We start from the raw sequence: 20,488 nt of genomic DNA on the forward strand, positions 1-20,488 counted from the left end.
TTGTTGAGGCCTCTAATGAGGAAGGTCACGATCTCTCTGTGTGAAGAGGACAGCAGGGCCCCTCAATGTCCAGTTCTCTCCTGTCTGATCCTCTCACACACACACACACACACACACACACTCACTCACTCTCTCTCTCCTGACACTTCATACTTGCATACACACACACACACACACACACACACACACACACACACACAGAGTAATTGATAGTTTAGATATGTCTGTTTCGGCTGTTTCCATAATTATTATGAAATTAGGAGTTTGTGTTAGTGGTGATGTCAATCAGAATGTTTGAATGAAAGTCAGATTCTGACTTTTACATTAAAGCGATGGTTAGGAGTAATTTCACCCTAGGGTCCTTTGCACCATGACCCCGAGCCAAACACCCTCCCAGAACCTGTTTTCCCTTGGTCGAACCCTGACTTTTACGGGCTTTTCCCAAATCACGGAAGTAACGTCAACGCAGCGGTATAGTAGCAGATAGTAGCATCCATAGTAGCATCCATCAGGCAAGTGTTATTTAAATAAACTCCTGGTGTACTTACAAACTTTTCAATGCCTCGTTTTATGAGTAAAGAACATACTGTAGAAGTTTCGTACCATTCAGGGCATTATTAGTGGGGTAATTTACGAGATAAAAAGTTGGTTCCATTACGCCTGCAGAGACTCATTAGTTTCTGACAGCGCTACTCGACCAGGGTTCGACCAAGGGAGAACAGGTTCTGGGAGGGTGTTTGGCTCGGGGTCATGGTGCAAAGGACCCTAGGGTGAAATTACTCCGAACCATTGCTTTAAGGGGACAATTATGGCTTTGGGTTGAGGTGTACAAGTAATCAAAAATGCCATGAATATCTTTGCTTCCAAACGGATGTAATGTTACTGAGCCAGACAAACAGCTTCTAAAACTTAAGTTTCCAGAGCTGAGGCAGGCCAAATGAGTTATTTCTGATGTTACAGCACACCCATGAGGTCAGATGGTATGAGATGAGGTCTGGGGTTACTGTAAGTGGAAAGAAACTGAATGATGCTGACAAAAATTGAGGAAATATTCAGAAAAAAAGAACAAAAAGGTTTCTCTTAAAGAATATTTGTTGTGTGATATTTCTACAATTGAGAACATTCCTGATGGATACAGGGAACCTTTTTATTCCAGCAATAACTGGGATAAACAAATAATTTGATTTAATTGTGTGCCATCCATTGTGCACTTAAAATAATTTTTCAGTAATTTAAAATTCGATTCAATTCAGTTCAACTTAATGTGTTTTATTGACATTACTGTACAATATTGCCAAATCATTCTTTAAGTATAAGTACTCTTTTGATCCCGTGAGGGAAATTTGGTCTCTGCATTTATCCCAATCCATGAATTAGTGAAACACACTCAGCACACAGTGAACACACAGTGAGGTGAAGCACACCGGTGCAGTGAGCTGCCTGCAACAGTGGCGCTCGGGGAGCAGTGAGGGGTTAGGTGCCTTGGGCTAGGCCACGGCTGCCCAAAAATAGGCATATAGTAACAAAGATAATAGTGTTAAATGTTATAATGATAATATTAAATGAAAAAGGAAAAATGAAATTGATAAAGAAAACACTTCACTTCCATTTGTTTAGCTCCATACCATAGCAGCAAGTTTGTCCACTGCCACCGATGGATGTAAGTGCTACATTATCATAAAGTCTGTGTACTAATGTAAATTATGCATTATCAGGCTCACCTGCACCTGTGTGTGAGAAGGTCTGTTGTTCAGCTCTGCATGTCGTACCTGCATGGTTCAGGTACTAAAACAGAGCTACTTGTGTTCAACTTGGGTTATACAGTTATATGTGCTTACAGTCTTACAACGTCAATACACAAAAGACATACAACAGCTAAGGGTTTACAAAGCGCACAGGAAAACGTGCATGACAGTTGCAGTAACAAAAACAAAGAAATCCACTGGTGAAATTGACACATTTGACCACATGAGGGCAGTAGATTAACTCAAGTGTTTCTTATTATCAGATAGCCTGTTGGCTGAGTGCTGACGGATCTACTTTTCAAAAAATGTACAATCTCATACAGCGAACCGATCCCGTGTGCCACCTGCAGGTGGTTTCAAATATTCCTCTGCTATCTGATTGCTTCGTTTCCCATTCAAGAACTTTATTAACTTCCCGAACTGAAAGTTTGTTTCCGCATATAATCCCTCGCCCCATCACCATCACCGTCGTCTTCATCTTAATCAGCATCATCATCTCTTTCCCCGCTTCTCTTCACCCTTCCACGATTAACCTAAGGTAAGGTTAAGCCTAGCAACACAACAGTAAATAGGTCTATATGCTACTTATTAGTGATAACATTAAAAAAAACGCACACACACAGAGTTCTAGGCTACTCGTGTTTGTTTGCTGTTGTGAAAAACAAAAGCTGCATGAAACCAATAACGGAATGGCTCCCACAGGTGGCTGCTCTGTTCAAATAACTCCAGCAGATGGCGTTGTTCTCGTGTGTTTAGCTGGACGTGCTCTCGATGTCCCCGTATCCAGGTCTGTGTCGTGCGGGAGAGGGGAGCCCTTTGGAACGGATCCAGCGCCAACTCGGATCTGGGTCGATGGGGAGGGGGCAGGAAGGGTGGGCATTTTGTTTAGACTCTCTGTGGTTTCCTGTTTAGTTGCCAGGGTCTCACAGGACATGAGCTCTCTCTCTCTCTCACTCACACACACACACACACACACACAGAGTGTGCATCATGAGATAACTAGATGCAGAGCAACGTCTCACAAAAGATGACTTCATAAATGTGTCTTTATTAAGTCAAAAGGCCGTGATTGTGGACTGAAAGGTATTTTGTGATCAAACGCGCAAATGTTGCCATTCGGGAAACCTTCTGCCAGAATCTTCAAACATGAACTCTACCTGCCCATCACATTCTTCCAGCTTGAACCGAATGATTCCAGACAGCGGTGGTTTGACCAGTTAGTTAATCTATTCATAATAAAAAGACAAGATTCTTATTTTTCTATTCTTGTCAACGGAGAGAACGAGTTGCATAGCCTAGATCCCCATAAAATGTCAAATAGACTGAAGAGAATATGCATTATCATAATCGAATCATTCCTGCATGGTTTGGGATCACTGTTTGACAGTCTTTAGCCAAGTGTGTTACATACACTTTCTGGCCAACTGTTTGTCAAAGGTAGACCTATTCCCTGCTCACCTGTAGAACACAAGGGGTTAATTCTGCTTGGCGTCAATTCCTCTTCTGTTCCACAATCACGTGAGCCTGTTATTGTGGCGCTCGAGCTCCGTGATGACCCGTCACCGGGAAGGGGGCAGGACCGCTCGTGCACTACCGACAGGGACCTGCGAGCGCGAGCGCTCTCTGAAACTCCAAGTCCGACCTACCGTGAAATGCGTCGCGAGCGGTGGACATTCAGAACGCGGTTTCCACACACACCGAAAAGCAACATTCTGGCTTTTCCTGCAGTGAACATTTTAGCAGCCTTAATAATTTAGAAATAGCGCTATCTGGGATTTTATAGACAACTTGCCACAGAAACCAACCGGCAGGTGAAGTTGACTGTTCCCCACTTCATCGCAACCAATTTCGTGTTGATGGTCGGAGGTGAGTAGCCGCTTGACTCGTATTTAGTCTACTGCCAAAAGCTGCTATCAGCACCATATGAGCAGGCTACAGACTCTGTGGTGGCTGAGCGAAAGTAGCCTCCGTTTCAGAGAAATATAGCTTGGTTTCAACTCAAGCTCAAGCTTGGTTTCAACAGTTCTATGGTTAGACATGCAGTCTGTTAGTAGGCTATTCTGTGATGCTGAGAGACCGCAACGTGACATTCCTTATAGAATTGGGGAAGTGAGAGTTTGGACGTGACTGACTTACCGTATTCTCCAATTTTATAATAAAAAAGGCGATGTTTAACAATAGCATATCTCTCTCTCTAGCATTTCTTTATGTGGGAACCAGCAGTGAATGCAGCATAACATGACTTTTCCACATACTCGTTCTGATAAGTCTGACAGACTGCGAGAATTACTGGTTAACTGGAAAACTGGTTTGAAAACACTGACTGAGAGACATGGCTCATATCCAGGTCCAGTCAGCCTACCCCAAAAGTCCCCCCCCACTGTCTCTCTGATGATGACATAACATTCCCACCTTGCCTGGGCCGTGTGGCATCTGGGCTGTGTTCTAATTGTACTGCCAGTGTGGATCACATCAGGGGCCGAGGTGCTACGGTGTGAGTGCCACGGCGTCCCTTTGATAGTGCCCGTATAAGCGGATTAGACCGTAGCTCTCCGTGGCTCTCAGCACTGCCCTCGCCCAGCCTGCCCTTTGATGTGGGAGAGGTGAGACCATGAGATTAATGACCACCACCAGCACAGCAGCACCGCTGCATCAGCTGGGACACAGGGGGCTGCACAGACCTGAACCGGGTCAGGGCCAGAAGTGAGCCGGGGCTGGGCTAGGGGTGAGCCAGGACTGTCCTCACCACACAGGCTGCCGATGAGGCCGTGGCTGCGATTAACGTGGTCTACTTATCCTTCCTGGTGTGTGTTACACGTTGCGCCACCAGCAAGCTACGGATGTGATAGTGCAAACATGTGGCAGAAGTGCGGAGCAGATATGGTAGGAGCAGGTGCCGAGCCATATAGGAGAGCTCACATGGTGTTCTTGTTCAGGGGGATTTGCTCTCTCTCTCTCCCCTTTCCCTCCCTACTCCCTCTCTAGATAGGGGCTGTTTTATATGCTGCTGACTTTGGACAGGATTGTCAGGAGGAGGAGGCTCAGATCCACTCCAGAGTGAGTCAGCTGTTCTTTGGATCGACTGTGAGGTGGTGCAGATGAACACAGGGCCTTTCTTAGGGGAGCATGAGCCCCCTTGGAAAGGAAACACTAAATGCCGCACTGGCCTACGTCGAATGGAACTGGTCTACCAGAGGTCTCTGTGGTTCAGTGAACACAGAGCTGGACAGTTAATGATTATCATCGGGGTGTCAATGAGTAATCAGTCATCTGCTTATTAGCTGGGGGCTGAGAGGGGACGTAGGGGGCATTCTCCCAGACCCACAGGACTCTGCGGCCCCTTAGTCATGCATGGTCACCAAGGTCAGAACCAAAGATTCTAGAACAGAGCTCTGAGGAGGTCAGAACTTCACTTCCAAGACATTAGGATTCCACTTGCCGATTAACCGGTGTCCAGTGAGTGAAACCCAACCACCTACAGGAGAGTGTTGCTAGAGACGGTTATTCTACTGCACTGATGAATTATCACACATGTTTGGTAGGACATAGTGGTTGTAGTTTGTTTTAAACAATGTTCTCAGCCTCGTTCTCACTGTAAGTGTGTAGTTGTGCACAGCACTGAGTGTGTTTAGGGCTCTGTAAAGTGGAGTGGCGGTTGGGCTGAGTGGTAGCCTAATGTCCAGGTGTGCAAGTGCGTGTGTGTGTGTGTGTGTGTGTGTGTGTGTGTGTCAGTGTCAGTGTCAGGAGGGAGGGGGGGGGGGGGGTGCGTGTTTAGCAGGAAAGGCAGACTTAGCCACTCTCTTTTTATTACAAGGCCCAGTCGGAGTCGCAAGTGACTCGTTGGGCAGCTCAGTGAGGGTGTGTGTGCGCGTGTGTGTGTGTTTGTGTGCGTGCAGGGTGGAGTGATGGGGGGAGCTGCTGTAGGAGGAAGAGGAAGAGGATTATTGAGGATGGCTGGGTGATTGTTTTAGGGCACGGCTGAGAAAACAGTGGCGATGCATTGTGCTTGCTGTTTCTGCACAAAGATGTCCCCAACTAGCCTCACACGGCCTGGCTGCTCAGGCTCAGTTGGACTGGGCCAGCAAGCACCACAGAACGGCTCTGACTGCTTGTTATCACATAGAGTAGGTCTGTTGTCCAGGTCTGCACGTCCAAAAGGCCTCAGGTACCAAAAAACAGTGTGTGTGTCAAAGTTTACAAGAATGAGTTGTCCAGATTGTTGACACAATGATATTAATGCTTCTAGTTAAAGTGCTTTTAATTTCGGAACATTTCGACCCCATCTGTCTGTCTAAATGTAGACAGTGTCCAGACCAGAGAGAGGGCTAATGACCGCGTGTCCGTCATCACCGCCCAATCCCTTTGTCCTCTCTCAGTCTAAACAGTGAAGGAGGCTGCTTCCGCTCCATCCCAGCCTGGGACTGATCTTCACTCGTCCTTATGAATGAGAACTGTGGCACATGATGTTAGCAAAGAGGAAAGAGCAGCTGGTGTGTGTGTGTGTGTGTGTGTGTATGTGTGTGTGTGAGAGAGAGAGAGTTAGATTTTTGCATTCTTACATTCTTGTCATTCCAGATCACTATAAATCAAGAGTTAAAGGTGAGTGGAGGCTGATCACCTGTTCCTATCAGGGTTTCAACCCTGGGGCAATGGTGTGTGTGGAGGTGTAACGTCTTTCCAGAGGACGAGGCGTGAGTCCAGGGTCGGCCCCAGCAGGCACATGCAAATCATTATAGAGCTATTTCTGTGGAAGAGTCAGACTTTCTTTCTCTCTCTCTGTGTATGTGTGTGTGTGTGTGTGTGTGTGCATGGATAGAAGTGTAGCAGGGTTCTCTTGGCAAGCATGGTGCATTGTATTAATACCGGAGCCCATTATACAATACTGCTTTAGACCCATTCTGTCACAAACAATCACATACTCACACATGAATACACACACATGAACATCCTGGTGTTAACAGGCGCACACACACACACACACACACACACAAAGACAGAAGGAAATTTGAATGCTCACACAGGTGTCCTTGAGAATAAAACACTCACACACCACACCCAGGAAACGCCTTAAATGCGCAGAGAGGGTGTGTATAAGACTACATCTGTGAGAAAATGATCAGTGTATAAATATTTGATGTGTGTCTCTGAGAGTTTATTATGGGTGTGTAATTGAGAATATGATTTCTCTGTGTTAAAAGTGTTTTTATGTGCGTCAGTGCAAAAACAAATGACACGGTGAGTTACCATGCATTGTGTACTGCACGCCTTACACAAATTGTATACCTTGCATGACAAATATAGGAACAAAAAGATATACGTACGTAGTCCCTTAGCTAGTGCGTAGTCATTATTCAGTATTACTCCTGAGGAACGTCTTCCCAGAGGACGAGGCGTGAGTCCAGGGTCGGCCCCAGCGGGCACATGCAAATCATTATAGAGCTATTTCTGTGGAAGAGTCAGGCTGTTTCTCTCTCTCTCTCTCTCTCTCTCTCTCTTTCTCTCTCTTTCTGTGTGTGTGTGTGTATAACCTCTCGGCGTGGAGCCCATGTGTGTTTTAATAGCAGGTGGCAGAGTGTCTGGCCAAGGGGAGCTCAGTTTCTGATGCCGTCGTGGGTTATTCACACCAACTTTCTCTTTCTCTCTCTCTCTTATCATCTCTCTCTCTCTTATCATGTCTCTCTCTCTCTTTTATCATCTCTCTAACTATCTCTCTCTCTCTCTTATCATCTCTCTATCTCTCTCTCTCTCTCTCTTATCATCTCTCTCTCTCTCTCTCTATCTCGGCTCATCTATTACTATCTCTATCTCTCTCTCTCTGCCCCTCCCATGGGTGTAATTGTATGTAGTTGGAGCATTGACAGGCCTAGAAACCTTTTGAGGTGTTCTTGATGCATATAGTGTTTTAAACATCTCTCCCTATCCCCCTCTCCTCGTCTCTCTTTCTCTCTCTCTCCCTCCCCCCATCCCTTTCTCACAGTGTCGCTCCTTTCTTCTTTAAGCAGTGATATCATGAAGGACAGTGTCATTTGAACAGTGAAAAAGAATGATTTGAACAGTGTTGTAGTGCAAAAAAAAAAGATTTGAGCAGTGTTTTAGAGAAGGACAGAATCATGTCTTGACGTGTTACCTGTGTGAAAGGGGTTTGTTTACAGAAACTCACCTCCTTTATCTGTAATGAAAGGAAACAAAACATAATGACAAGAAAGAGAGAAGATTCTAAATGATGACATTCTAAGAGCAGCTAGTGTTGTAGCGCACACAACACATGGACTGCAATGTTCTGGTGTCAGGTCCTTCCTCATCTCTGATTGGTCCCCTAGTGTCTGTGCAGGGTGAGAGAATCAAGCCTGTTTTGTCTTAAAGAAATGATCAATGAAACATGTTCTTCTCCCTGGTCTTTGGATGGGAGGCTTTGAGTGGGGTTTGTGTCAAACCTGTGAAAGAGGCCGTTCCCACGGTGAGATAGGCTTGTTTGGTTTATCGCCGTAAGAACGGTTTGGTGGAACACGCCCTTTGTTGGCTGGCCATAGGGTCGTCACCGTGGAGATAAAGCCGGGTGTTTGTTTGCTTTCTGAACGGCAAGGTGCACTCTGTTGTGGTTCTTATCAGGCTGGTACTGTACATCCCTGTCCAAACCCTGGTCAAGTTATGAATCACTGGGCCCATCTGCAGCTGACGGACGGCGCATCAGACTTTAGCCCTGGCGCTTCAGACCTCATAACCAGGGGATGCTGGGAATGAGCCTTCCGGCTGGTCAGCCTGAGGAATTCATCCATCCTGGAATGAGAGAACTGACCCCACCTCTCTCTCTCTCTCTCTCTCGCACACACATGCACACACACAACTCTCTCACCCACCCCACTTACATACCTTTGGATTGGGTCCATTTGTCTAGAGAAATTTTACCTCCCGGACACATGTGCTTTTATTTTCTTATTATTTTTTGACTGCTGATGAGGTTCTGGTGCATAGCTTCTTTATAGGCATACTAAGTCATAGCTATCTGATGAGTTTAAAGGCTTTATGAAGGCACCAAAAAACACAAAGGTCTTTGTAGGAGGGTCAACTTGGAGCACACATGCCTAGCGGCTAGCAGCGAGCGACTAACAGGAGTGGACTCAGTGTCGATCTGATGAGTGATTAGCCCTGCATAGCTTCACTTCCTCGCCAAGGTCATGAGGTTGTGACCGAAGCAGGCATCTCAGAGTTGGAATCAGATAAATTTGTCTGCTAAAGGCAGTCGCGTAAACTTAAAACTAACACTGTACTCTGATATCTTGGTGCTTCTTGGAAACTGATTTGCGTGTTTCTGTGAAACCTGGTTGGGGGGGAGATGGGAGAGAATGGCGACTGCCTGTGAGTGTTATTGGGTGCTTGCAGGTCAGTGAGTATGAATATTTGTCCGTGTTTAAATGCATGGCTAAACATGTGTTCTGTGTGTGTGTCAATGTATGTCTGTGTGTTAGTACACGTGTGTGTGTGTGTGTGTGTGTGTGTGTGTGTGTGTTGTTGCCTGGCACCCCCTCCTCTTTGTCACACCATGCAGTATTCATAGGCGTGAGCTGAGCACCAAAGTATCAGGTGTGTGTTATGTGTGTGTGTGTGTATAAGTGTGTGTTGTGTATGTGTGTTCCCGCGTCTGGAGTTACCGGGTGAGGCCTACTGTGGCGTCATCAGGCACACACAAGGGCACAATGTTGTGTTATGCATCTCGTGCAATGACCATAACAGCCCCCTGGGAAACACGTCAGAGCTCACTTCTGTTCCATGTGCCTCGCCCATTAGTAAGGCTAAATTACTTTGCCAGACTTCAAATTCTCTCTCTCTCGCTTGATGCCTTTGTTCCAACTTCACTGCTGTCCCACTGGCCTTTTGTCCCGTGGAATAGAGATTATTATAGGCTGAATATGTAGGTGGACAAAGAGGAGGATTATTGTATTCTTCCACCGTTTTTTCTCTGGGTTTCCTGGCACATCCTCTAGTTGAGTTCCCCAGCATTCGCAAGGGTTGGGGCTGGCACAAGAGCTGAAGAGTTGTCTTGTGTTTGGAGCCATGGGGACGAGTGTGGGCTATTACTGGGTTAGTACATGGAGGAGATACTGGCACACTCCTGCAGCTAGCCTGCAGACGCTTGCGTTTCTCTAAGTCATTGGGTGTGAAAGTGAACAGTGAACTCGCTTGCGTTCTACTCGCATGTTCTACCATAGTTCTCTTCACTTCTCTGCCTCAATCTCTCTCTCTCTCTCTCTCTCTCTCTCTCTCTCTCTCGCTCTTTCTCTCTCTCTCTCTCACCCTGTCCCTCTCTCACCCCCCAAACCTCATGGTCTTTCACTGCTGCCCTTTCCCGACCTGTTCCAAGCTGAATGTCATGTTTTGTTTTTGGTGAATAGTGATTTGTGCAGGACTCACACAAAGTGCCTTTTAAACCATGTCTGCCTGCTTGTGTAAAATTCTATTACTGGTTCTTATGTGTGTGTGTGTGTGTGTGGGGGGGGGGGTTGTGAGTGAGTGGATGTTTGTGTTTGTGAATTGCCGTGTTTTTACACCATGTGTTGAGTTAAACAAAGCCTGTTCTTAGGTGTGTGTGTGTGTGTTATTTCTTGTGTTCCCTCCATTGTAGACCTTTAACATGTCAGTCTGTTCTGTCTGTGTGCCTATAGATGCTGTCAGGATGGAGCTAAGCAGAAAGGAAGTGCCTCTCTATGTAAGTCACATATATAACTACACACAGATAACTCTATATTACTCCTCTCTCTCTATGTAAGTCACATATATAACTACACACAGATAACTCTATATTACTCCTCTCTCTCTATGTAAGTCACATATATAACTACACACAGATAACTCTATATTACTCCTCTCTCTCTATGTAAGTCACATATATAACTACACACAGATAACTCTATATTACTCCTCTCTCTCTATGTAAGTCACATACATACTAAATTACTTATTCTCACATATCCACCAAGTCCACCAAGTCCACCAAATCATCCCCCTCTCCACAAAACTCCACCAAATTCTACCACTCTCCATCAGACTATTATCTCTCTCTCTCTCTCTCTCTGTCTCTCTCTGTCTCTCTGTCTCTCTCTCTCTCTCTCTCTCTCTCTCTCTCTCTCTCTCTATATATATATCAGTTGCGGACCGTGCGTTCAGTAGTTAGGCCTTCATTGATGACTATTTTTTGACAAAAAATAATAATAGGGGGGCGTTCCGGGGGGGATACTCCCTGAAGATTTATTTTGCATTTCAGTGTTAAAATGTGTAATTTCCCAGCATTTCACGGTGGGGGGAAAAGTTTTCTCTTTCTCACTCAAATCTGTGTAGGCCTACCACTCTAGAATCTTCGTTAGACAAACAAGTAATGTTCCGAGCTGAATTCCGCATTGCTTAGATCTTTATTAGCTGAATTCCGCATTGCTTAGATCTTTATTAGGCGAATAGCACCCGACCATCATCCTTATCAGCAGCAAAGTGAATAGGCTGCAAGGCTAGGCTACTTATTTATCACCCATATATATTCATTAATCTGCTGCCTGCTACTGTCTGGTGAAGACGTGCAATTTAGTCCATGTCATATTGAAAGTGAACACCAAGTGCACTCAAGTATGGGTTTGTGCAGACTATTTTGAAATATTTAGGCTATCGGTTGCCTAACTTATGTTCATGACTTGCACGCACATATGGCACTGCCACAGGTCTACAATGATGTGTTCATTTAATAGTTTAATCTGACATCAGCAAACTTGCTTCAGACTGTTTGTAGGGCTCTCCTACTTAGCTGTAGCTTTAACGTTAACGTTACAGTGCAACTGTTTTAGGTTGTGCTGCTGCTCTGATTACTCAAAAGCTAATGTGGAACTACAGTAGGCTATCCTATAGTGTTTGCCAAACGTATTTATGAGAAAGTGTCTCAACAGAAAATGCTAAGAAAATTTCTCAGCACACCACCATGATATTAAACATAAAAGTCAGAAAATGTATTGCCCTATGCTACTACTACTGCTTGTTGCCTATTTCATAATGTCTGATGGCCACGCCATTGATTTCACCAATAATGTCCACAAAACACAGATACTGTATATAAATAGTCAGACTATAACAGGGCAGGAAACCAAGGCAAATGACAATTTTCACATAGATGCCGATCCAGACAGCTTCACCAAAGCCACATCAACTCACACAACTTCAAGCTAGCATACAATCTAGTATAGTAACCAAGCACTGCGGTTTGCAAGCAGCACAAAAACACTTTTTATAAAGAAAAGGGCCAGATTACAAGCATGTACTGTATTACAAGTCTATGTTATCAAATAAACATGAAACAAAACTTACCAATTCCTGCATAGTCTACTGACCAGCTACGTGCAGAGCTAGCTGACATTATGTGCATCTTGCTAACATGTAGTCCAGTTGACACTGTAACTTTACATGATATAATTTTGCTTAATGAAGGCTTATCAATATATATATTTTAAACAAAAACGGTCAATATACTGTCCATAGCTATAACCAAAGCCATGCCAGTGTGACATGTACTTTTCCAGTGAATGTCAGTCTGACTGACAGAAGATGCTCACGAAGTTCCTCAAGTCAAATAGATAGCGTCAAAATTCGTGATGAGCGGTTCCGGGTATTCTTTTAGAACATTGCAGGCCCAGCTGCGGTCAGACCTGCATTCCTCGCCATAATAGGTCGATTTGATTGGCTAATCAGTCAGATGTAGCCATCAATCAACCCGAATCCAAACATATGATTTCTAATGGTTGCTTAGGTACCGAAAACGCAGTAATTCCTTGTGAAGGCCTGATGCGGGCCTTAACAAGGGAAGACACGCGATTGGATAAAAACACGCCCTCACTATTTGTTCACACAATCTGTCAATCAAATATAGCCTAGTCAAGAACGATCGAGAAGGAGAAGAAGTGAATAATAAATGGTAAAGTAAAATGTTATTAAAGACACTATTATTTTTCATTCGTTTGAAAATAGTTAGGCCTTCAGAGAAGGCCTTGAAGGCCCTGACGGTCCGCCACTGATATATATAATATACCGGTCTCTAGCAAACTCTACACCTACATATTACCGGTAGTTCTGTCCTTTCTACCTGTTCTCTAAGCTCTTTAATTTGAGTGGGTGTGCACCCGCTGTCTCCACCACCCCTCTCCCATTCCCTCTCTCTCCCTCCTCTCTCTCTCTCTCTCTCTCTCTCTCTCTCTCTCTCTCTCTCTCTCTCTCTCTCTCTCTCTGAGGTGAAACTCTTAACTGTCGTTCTTTTATTTCCGCCTGTGGGGACATGTCCTTTTCGCCTGGCCTGCCCTTCAGATGACACATTTCATTTAATTTAAGGCCTGTGTCTGTGTGTCTGTGTCTGTCTGTCTCTGTGTGTGTGTGTGTGTGTGTGTGTGTGTGTGTGTGTGTGTGTGTGTGTGTGTGTGTCCAGGTATGTGTGCAGGTGTGTATATCTAGATGTGTGTGTGTGTGTGTTTGTGTGTGCTGAGAGTGTTTCCCTCATTATTCATCTGATGAAGAGGTTTGTTATGATTGCGCGCGCACACACACACACACACACACACACACACACACACACACACACACACACACACACACACACACACACACACACACACACTCAAATGTGGGTGGTCTCGTCACAGAACGTCTCTTTTGCCATTACACCTGTTGTTTTCACTGTATTTACCTAAAAGCCTAACCACAGCCTGTTTTGCTGTGTGTGTGCGTGTGTGTGTGTGTTGGTAGTTACAGATTTATATAATAGTTTCACTTGTAGGTGTTTTCACTGAAAAATAATTGTTATGATTTCAACATATTGAGACTCACCAAGCCGTTACTTTTTTTCACATGTTAGCCTCCTGCCATCAGCCATGTGGAGGAACACTGTGTAGTTATATCTAACTTGTGTGTGTGTGTTAGTGTGTCTATGAGTGTGCGTGTGTGTGTGTGTGTGTGTGTGTGTGTGCGTGCGTGCGTGTGTGCGTGCGTGTATGTCCGCTAGGGCCTTTGCTTTGGCTGAACTTTTGCTTAGCTTGAACTTATAGTTTAGTTTCCCGTCATGCCCAGCCCTGCCCTGTGGCCTTCATTTCTCTGTGTAGGTGCTTTGTGTGTGTGTGTGTGTGTGTGTGTGTGTGTGTGTGTGTGTGAGAGAAAGAGCGGTATTGTAACTGGATATGTGTAAGGTTTATGGCAGACCCCACTAACGTAAACATGCCAGGGCTCACACTGGAAAATATAGTACAATGGACAAAACAGCTCATTGAATGAAGGCCAACAGGCCTTATTTGTGAAGGCTGTGTGTGTGTGTGTGTGTGTGTGTGTGTGTCTGTGTGTGTGTCTGTGTGCATGTAGGATATGGGTGAGTGCTTTGTATGTGTTAATGTGTGTGTATGACAGAATATTGAAATGTGTGTGTATGTGTTTGTGTTTGATGTCTGTGTGAAGGACATGCACACATTGTAGGCTGGCTAGCTGCTCATAGGACTGGACTACATTAGTATTGGGACCCTCCTACTTGTGTGTGCGTGTGTGCGCATGCGTATGTGTTAATGTGTGTGGGTGCGTGTGGGTGGGTGGATGTGTGTGTTTGTGTGTGTTGGTGGGGAGGGGGTGGGGGGTGGTGCTATGTGGGTATCTTTTTGTATATGTTTTTGTGAGTATTCATGTGTGTGTAATTTGTGTGTAGTGTAGGGGTGTAACGGTTCATGTATTCGTATTAAACCGAAACGGTACGGGCGTCACGGTTCGGTGCATGAATTTACACTGAGAATACGTGGTATAAAAATACATAAAACTCATGTGCGGATTAATTAATGTCATGCTCAATTACTGTTAAGTAGGGAGAGTTACGGGAGTTCTTTAGCGCTAATCTGTAGCCTCGCCTTAGCTCTGATTGGTGCCTATGTTTTTTTTTTTTGTCAGGTCGTCGGTCGAGTCAGTCAGTCAGAGATAGCACCACTAAGGTGGCAACCCACAAGAGTTAGAGGATACGCTGGTCTCTTTAAGATCGCAAGTTTGAGATCTTCAGTTACAGTAGTACAGGCGAGAGAGTGGTGGATAAGATGAAACTGTGTGTCGGCGTTGTTCAGCAGTTGTTGGGTATGTGAGTGGAAATATATGCTACACATATTCGAAGCCATCACCGAGATGATGTAGGATACCAATCACTGAAACGAGAGAAGAAAAAAAAACTTCCCCTGCGCTTCACCAGCTTTTGAATACACATACAAATAGGGCCAAAACCTATGGCTTAAATTAAATGATTTCGTAACAGAAAGCTATGTAAATCGCGTGGTAATTACCTTTATGTTGGGGTAACTTGTAACTTCTCACATGAGGAGCTGGTAGTGTTAAGTGCATAGACAGTAAAAGAAAGCGTCAACGCTAACCAGGCTAATAAACAAACCATGCTACGGTGAGTCAACGTGCAAAGTCACGTGACTTCTAGTTGTAGTCTGTTTATGAAATGAAAGGAGCAATTTCGTTTTTTAAAAGAATGCAAAATAGTGTGATATTTTCACAGTTAGTAGGCTAGATTATTACTGTACACACACTGAAAAATATTGAGGCAAATTGTAGACCCTTCCATATACAACTAAACACAGATGTTGAAGGTCTTGCTTAAGTGGATTTTTAAAAATCATTATTCTATGTCATTTGCACTTTCAGAAATAAGAGATGCTGTAGGCCTATTTTCAGTTTTATAGCTGATTGTCTTATTTTGTTTACAAGTTACAGATGGAGTCTGGGTACTTATTGTACTGTTTAGCCTACATCTTACACACTTCAGGCTGTTGCAGTTAGCTCAGGGAAGAGACTCTATGACACTAGGTGGTACAGCCTGAGACATGCACAATAAAAAAATTGCTTTCAGCATTTTTGTTTTGCTTTTCCCTCCATTGTACCGAACTCGTACCGAACCGTGATATCCGAACCGAGGTATAAACCGAACCGTGACTTCTGTGTACCGTTACACCCCTAGTGTAGTGTGTTTAACACTAGTACGTTTCTCATGCTACTTCTTAAAAATGGAAGGATACCCTTATGTGAAATAGAGAGGAGAGACAGAGGGAGAGAGAGAGACACAGATACACTTTAAAAAGCATTATATGGATGAAAAACAGAAAGAGAGGGAGAGAGAGAGAGAGAGAGCATGTATCCTTGTTGTGAAGACCGGTCCTTTGGTGTGTGTGTGTGTCTTCAGGAGAAATATCTTTGTAATGCGTTATCGTTGGCCCACTCCGAAACATCACCTGGTATGGATCAGTATGCCAGCTCTTTGGATAAAACAAAGCATGCATACCTGTGTGTGTGTGTGTGTGTGTGTGTGTGTGTGTGTGTGTGTGTGTATGTAGCTGAAACTTTGAGCCCAGCTCACTCCAACCATGTGTCAGACGGTCCTGGCGGCTTAGCTGAGTCTCTCTGAAACGGAACTGGAATGCAGACGGAACCCTTACTCTGTTTGCCGTCAAGTTATGAGCCCAACCAAACGGAGGTGGGGGTGGTGGTGGTAATGGTGGTGGTGGTGGTGGTAATGGTGGTGGTGGTGGTGGTGGTGTTTTTTTCTCTGCTCTCTTGCTCTGCTGTCCTCAGAGGGAAAGATGAGGGATGGTATCAGAAGGAGTCATGGGGGGGGGTGGTCATCAGTGGTCCTCTTGCTTACCTCAGGTTCCGCAGGCCGACACATGTTCGTCAGGTTCCACAGGGACATACCCCTCAGCCACATCCTCACACAAGCATCCCGTTGGTTCCTCAACTCGTGGGTTCTAGTCCATACACCACATTCTCCTGGAACTGCAGACTAAAGAAGTTCCCCAGCACTTGCAGTTCCTGACTCTTAAATAGTTCTGCGTCTAATCTTGAGCCAGTTAGACTGGTTCTGCAGCCAGCAGCTGTCGGGGGTCCATCTGGAGTGAAGGCTGGAAGAACTTTCTGGTGCATGTACAAAATGTTGCTTGTATTGTAGTTTCATGGCTTTTAGAAATCAAGAACCAAACGGATTCCCTTTTAAACCCAGATAGCAAAGTAAGATTGGCAGATAGCGGACCGCAGGTGGTATGCGGCCTGGTGGCGTGCCACTCGTGGTCCGCCGTTGGACCACCATCTCTTTAAATTTAACTTGTCATTAGACCAATAGTGGCAAAATATTGGGCAATTTGTCTGCAACCCGCCAGCGGACCGCCAGAGAACCCATGAGCAAAATGCCAGTGGACCGCCAGCTATGCCCCCAATGGACCGACAGTGGTCCGCCAGCCTCTAGCTATCTGGGAAGTCACGTTTTTTTTTTATTATTTGATTTCGCAGAGCCACTGGTTAATGGTTACCCACACTTAGTTCTAATGCAAAACACCTCACAGATATGAAGCCTTTGTCTGATAGTGTGTGTTGACCCAGAGCGGAGCCACAGACGCAATCACACTGTGTGGCGCCGGTAATGGGGAAGTGATAAAGAGATCTCAGTGACAGACAGACCCTGTGCAAAAACAAATACCATTAGGGAAATGGTTACAGGCCTGTCAATCATGCTGTTGCCCAGCAACGTCAGGCAGAGTGGGCGACTCACTGTCACTGGGGTGTTTGGTTGGAGCAGAAATGCTGAGGGGGCTGTTTATATGTTTGTGTTAAAAGCAACAGACTCAGGGGGGCAGAGTCACTGGTCACCTTTGTGAGTGTCAATTTCAGCTTTAGTATGAGTTCAGGAACTGTCTTACACACAGTTATAATATTAGTTCAGGAACTCTACGCACATACTGTTATTGTCTGTACCTGACAAGAGTCTGTGGTATTGGCCTTTGGACAGTGTATTTATTGATCGTGTGTCTATCAGTGTCTATCATGTTTTTACTGATTTGCATTGACGTCCTTTGAACACTGAGGAAATGTAACAGGTACCTGGAGGCTGACTCACTTTAGCCTTAAAGATCACATCCATACAAGAGCTAGCTGCTAGCCTACATGATCACATCCACACCAGAGTTACCTGCTAATGGGTTAGCCTCCAAGTAGGGTGGCCATCCGTCCAGATTTCGTCTGGACAGTCCGGTTTTTGAGCTCTCTGTCCGGACAGAGAGAGCGTGTCCTCCTTTTTGGACATTTGTCCGGATTTTTGTCATGAGTAGCCATCTGTCCGCATTTCATGAGCACATAGGCTACGCCTCATTTCAAGGCCTCTGTAAGCTATTCATCTCTGTTACCTGTCATAATTTCTGACCCTCCGCCACCACCGTAGCACGGGACATCACAAAACTCCACCAATTTTTGCTTCCTTTTCGCGAAGCAGTCAACGCGACAACTCCCCTCGTGATTGAATGAATGAACACCGTTGCTGAGCCTTAAGTTGCATGTGGCGAAACGAAAAACGTTTTTCAACTCTGCGTGGGATTCTGAACACCACTTTGCTACCAAAAGCAAGACAGATGCATACCATGCGTTTTGTAAACTGTGAAACAGATTTTGATGTCAGCTCCAGGGGTAAGAGTGCCATAGAGGACAAAGAGAAAGCCAGATCTGCTGGGAAATCCTCTGTGGCATCGTTTTTGCTCCAGCAACAACCACAGCTGCAGAGCTCACTAAGTTATTAAGTGACTAAAAAGTTATTGGGTTAAAAAGGTGGGTTTGTTGACTAATGTGGGGAAAAAACACAAACACACACACACACACACAAAACTAATGTTATGTTATTATAATGGGAATGTTGGAAATGGCTGACTAATGTGGAAAAAAAAACAACAACAAATGTTAATACATTATGTTATAATAAATAGGTGCCTTCTATAGAAATTGTTTATTAATGTTATTCCCCATATGTTACTCTGATTCCGTATGTGTCCTCACTTTTGGACCTTTGTCCTAACTTATGGGCACAAGTGTCCTCATTTTCAGTGTCATGGCGGTGGTCACCCTACCTCCAAGATCACATCCATACAAGAGTTAGCTGCTAAGCAACCAGTTAACATATAGCTCTTGTGTGGATGTGATTCTGTAGGCTAAGGCAGTGGATCCACGCCTGATCCACTATATAGGTAGTGCAGTCACCCCTGACACCATCCAGGAAGATTCCTTCTCAGGGTCACAGTTGTAGAGTATTTGAAGTATGTGTACAATGTTGTATGAGCTCAGCGCTAAAAGCTGTAGAGTGCCCTAACAGTTTCATGGACAGGACAGAGTTCCTTCTTGACATTTTAAGTGATATATTATCCACGTTACAGTTGTTTTGAGCAAAGGTATGAGATATGGCATGACTAACAAATGTGCCACTAACACACGCACGCACGTACACACACACACACACACACACACACACACACACACACACACACACACACACACACACACACACACACACACACACACACACACAGAGCGAGAGAGAGAGGGAGAGTTACCCTGGAGAGATTTTTATGATGACTTTCCGGGTTTAGAACATTTTGTCTCTATTGTTTTTGGGCTTCTTGGATTTTCCAGAATGTCATATGACTCACCCTCGGCCTGATTTATTTAAACAGTCATGTATATCAGAGTGGCAATGCACTCGTGTGGGCCTGTGTGAGAAAGTGTAGTAGTTTTACTCAGATAGCCTATTTCAGATACTGTACAAATGGTTTGTCTTTGGAGATAACCATTGCTAACACATGAATACACATGAGTCACACATTTCTTCCCCTCCTTATATACAGTAACAGTCAGTTTGTTCTTATAATTCACAATGATAGTGTTTCATTTGACCTGTATTTGTTCACACTTTCCCCTGTGCTGATGATATGACTATACTGAAGTGATGCTAGCTCAGCATTTGTCTTAGTGCCAAAATACAGTGAACCTTTTGTGCTAATGAAACTCTTTGCAATGAGCCACTGGCAATATGCATCTGATCACCCTGCACAAAACATTTGGCCATGACTGTATAGTATGTTAAACACTGTCAACAGACAGTCTGTGTACTTAAAGGTGCTGTCAGCGATCATGTGCGATTTCAAGCCCATAACATTTTTTTGTCACATTCAGCAATCATCTCCTCATGATCCGCTAGCTGTCCATCCCATGAATACACTGTTAAAGGCACACTATACAAGATTTTCACCTTTATGAAGCCAACTATGGTAAACGAACTTGTAATAAGCAAGTCGTTCACCTAGCATAGCTAGATAGATAGATACTTTATTGATCCCCAGGGGAAATTCAAGTCATTGAATTCAAGAAATTCAAGCTATACAGCATAGACGTAGCGAGTCCCTACCGAGAAAACCAGCCATGCAACTTCCAAGAGTGGCGCCCTGCCAAAACTCACGAGAATCTAAAACATTACCTTGTCAATAGATATAGCTCTTTGGAGATAGTTTTTGCCTGTTGTTAATCCTTCACCTCCACAACAAAAGCATTTGCATTGTGTACACGGGGGATAAACCGCGAGAAGTTTGCTATTTACAATAGCAGAGTAACATATAAATACATCGCGACTCTAGAGGGAGCTCTAAACTCGCCAAAAATACCTAAACCTGCATAGTATACCTTTAAAATCCCTGCTCTCTGCAGGCAGCCCAGGCTCCGAAAACCGAAAACAAACAAAGAGGAGACAGCCTATCCCCCAAACAAAACCAAAACTTTGTGTGGAGTTTCTCTGGGAATACTGATCCCTTTGGTGTGTTTTGTTTGGTCCTTGGTTAAAATATAAGGTTACACTTTACTTGATAGTGTCATGTCACTCTTATGTCGACACTGTCATG

At 44.6% G+C, this 20,488-nt stretch overlaps 1 protein-coding gene across 1 annotated transcript in view; it reads left to right on the forward strand.

Moving 5' to 3' along the window:
* The first annotated feature begins 3,351 nt into the window (after positions 1 to 3,351).
* LOC125304867 (rho guanine nucleotide exchange factor 28) overlaps positions 3,352 to 20,488 on the forward strand; it is a 38,220-nt gene continuing 21,083 nt past the window's right edge. The window contains exons 1-2 of the mRNA XM_048259384.1: positions 3,352 to 3,611; positions 10,406 to 10,449. Of these exons, the coding sequence (XP_048115341.1) occupies positions 3,602 to 3,611; positions 10,406 to 10,449 (54 nt within the window). The 5' untranslated portion in view covers positions 3,352 to 3,601. The remainder of the gene's footprint in view (positions 3,612 to 10,405; positions 10,450 to 20,488) is intronic.

Source organism: Alosa alosa, chromosome 12 (assembly GCF_017589495.1).
Source record: "Alosa alosa isolate M-15738 ecotype Scorff River chromosome 12, AALO_Geno_1.1, whole genome shotgun sequence".
NCBI lineage: Eukaryota > Metazoa > Chordata > Actinopteri > Clupeiformes > Clupeidae > Alosa > Alosa alosa.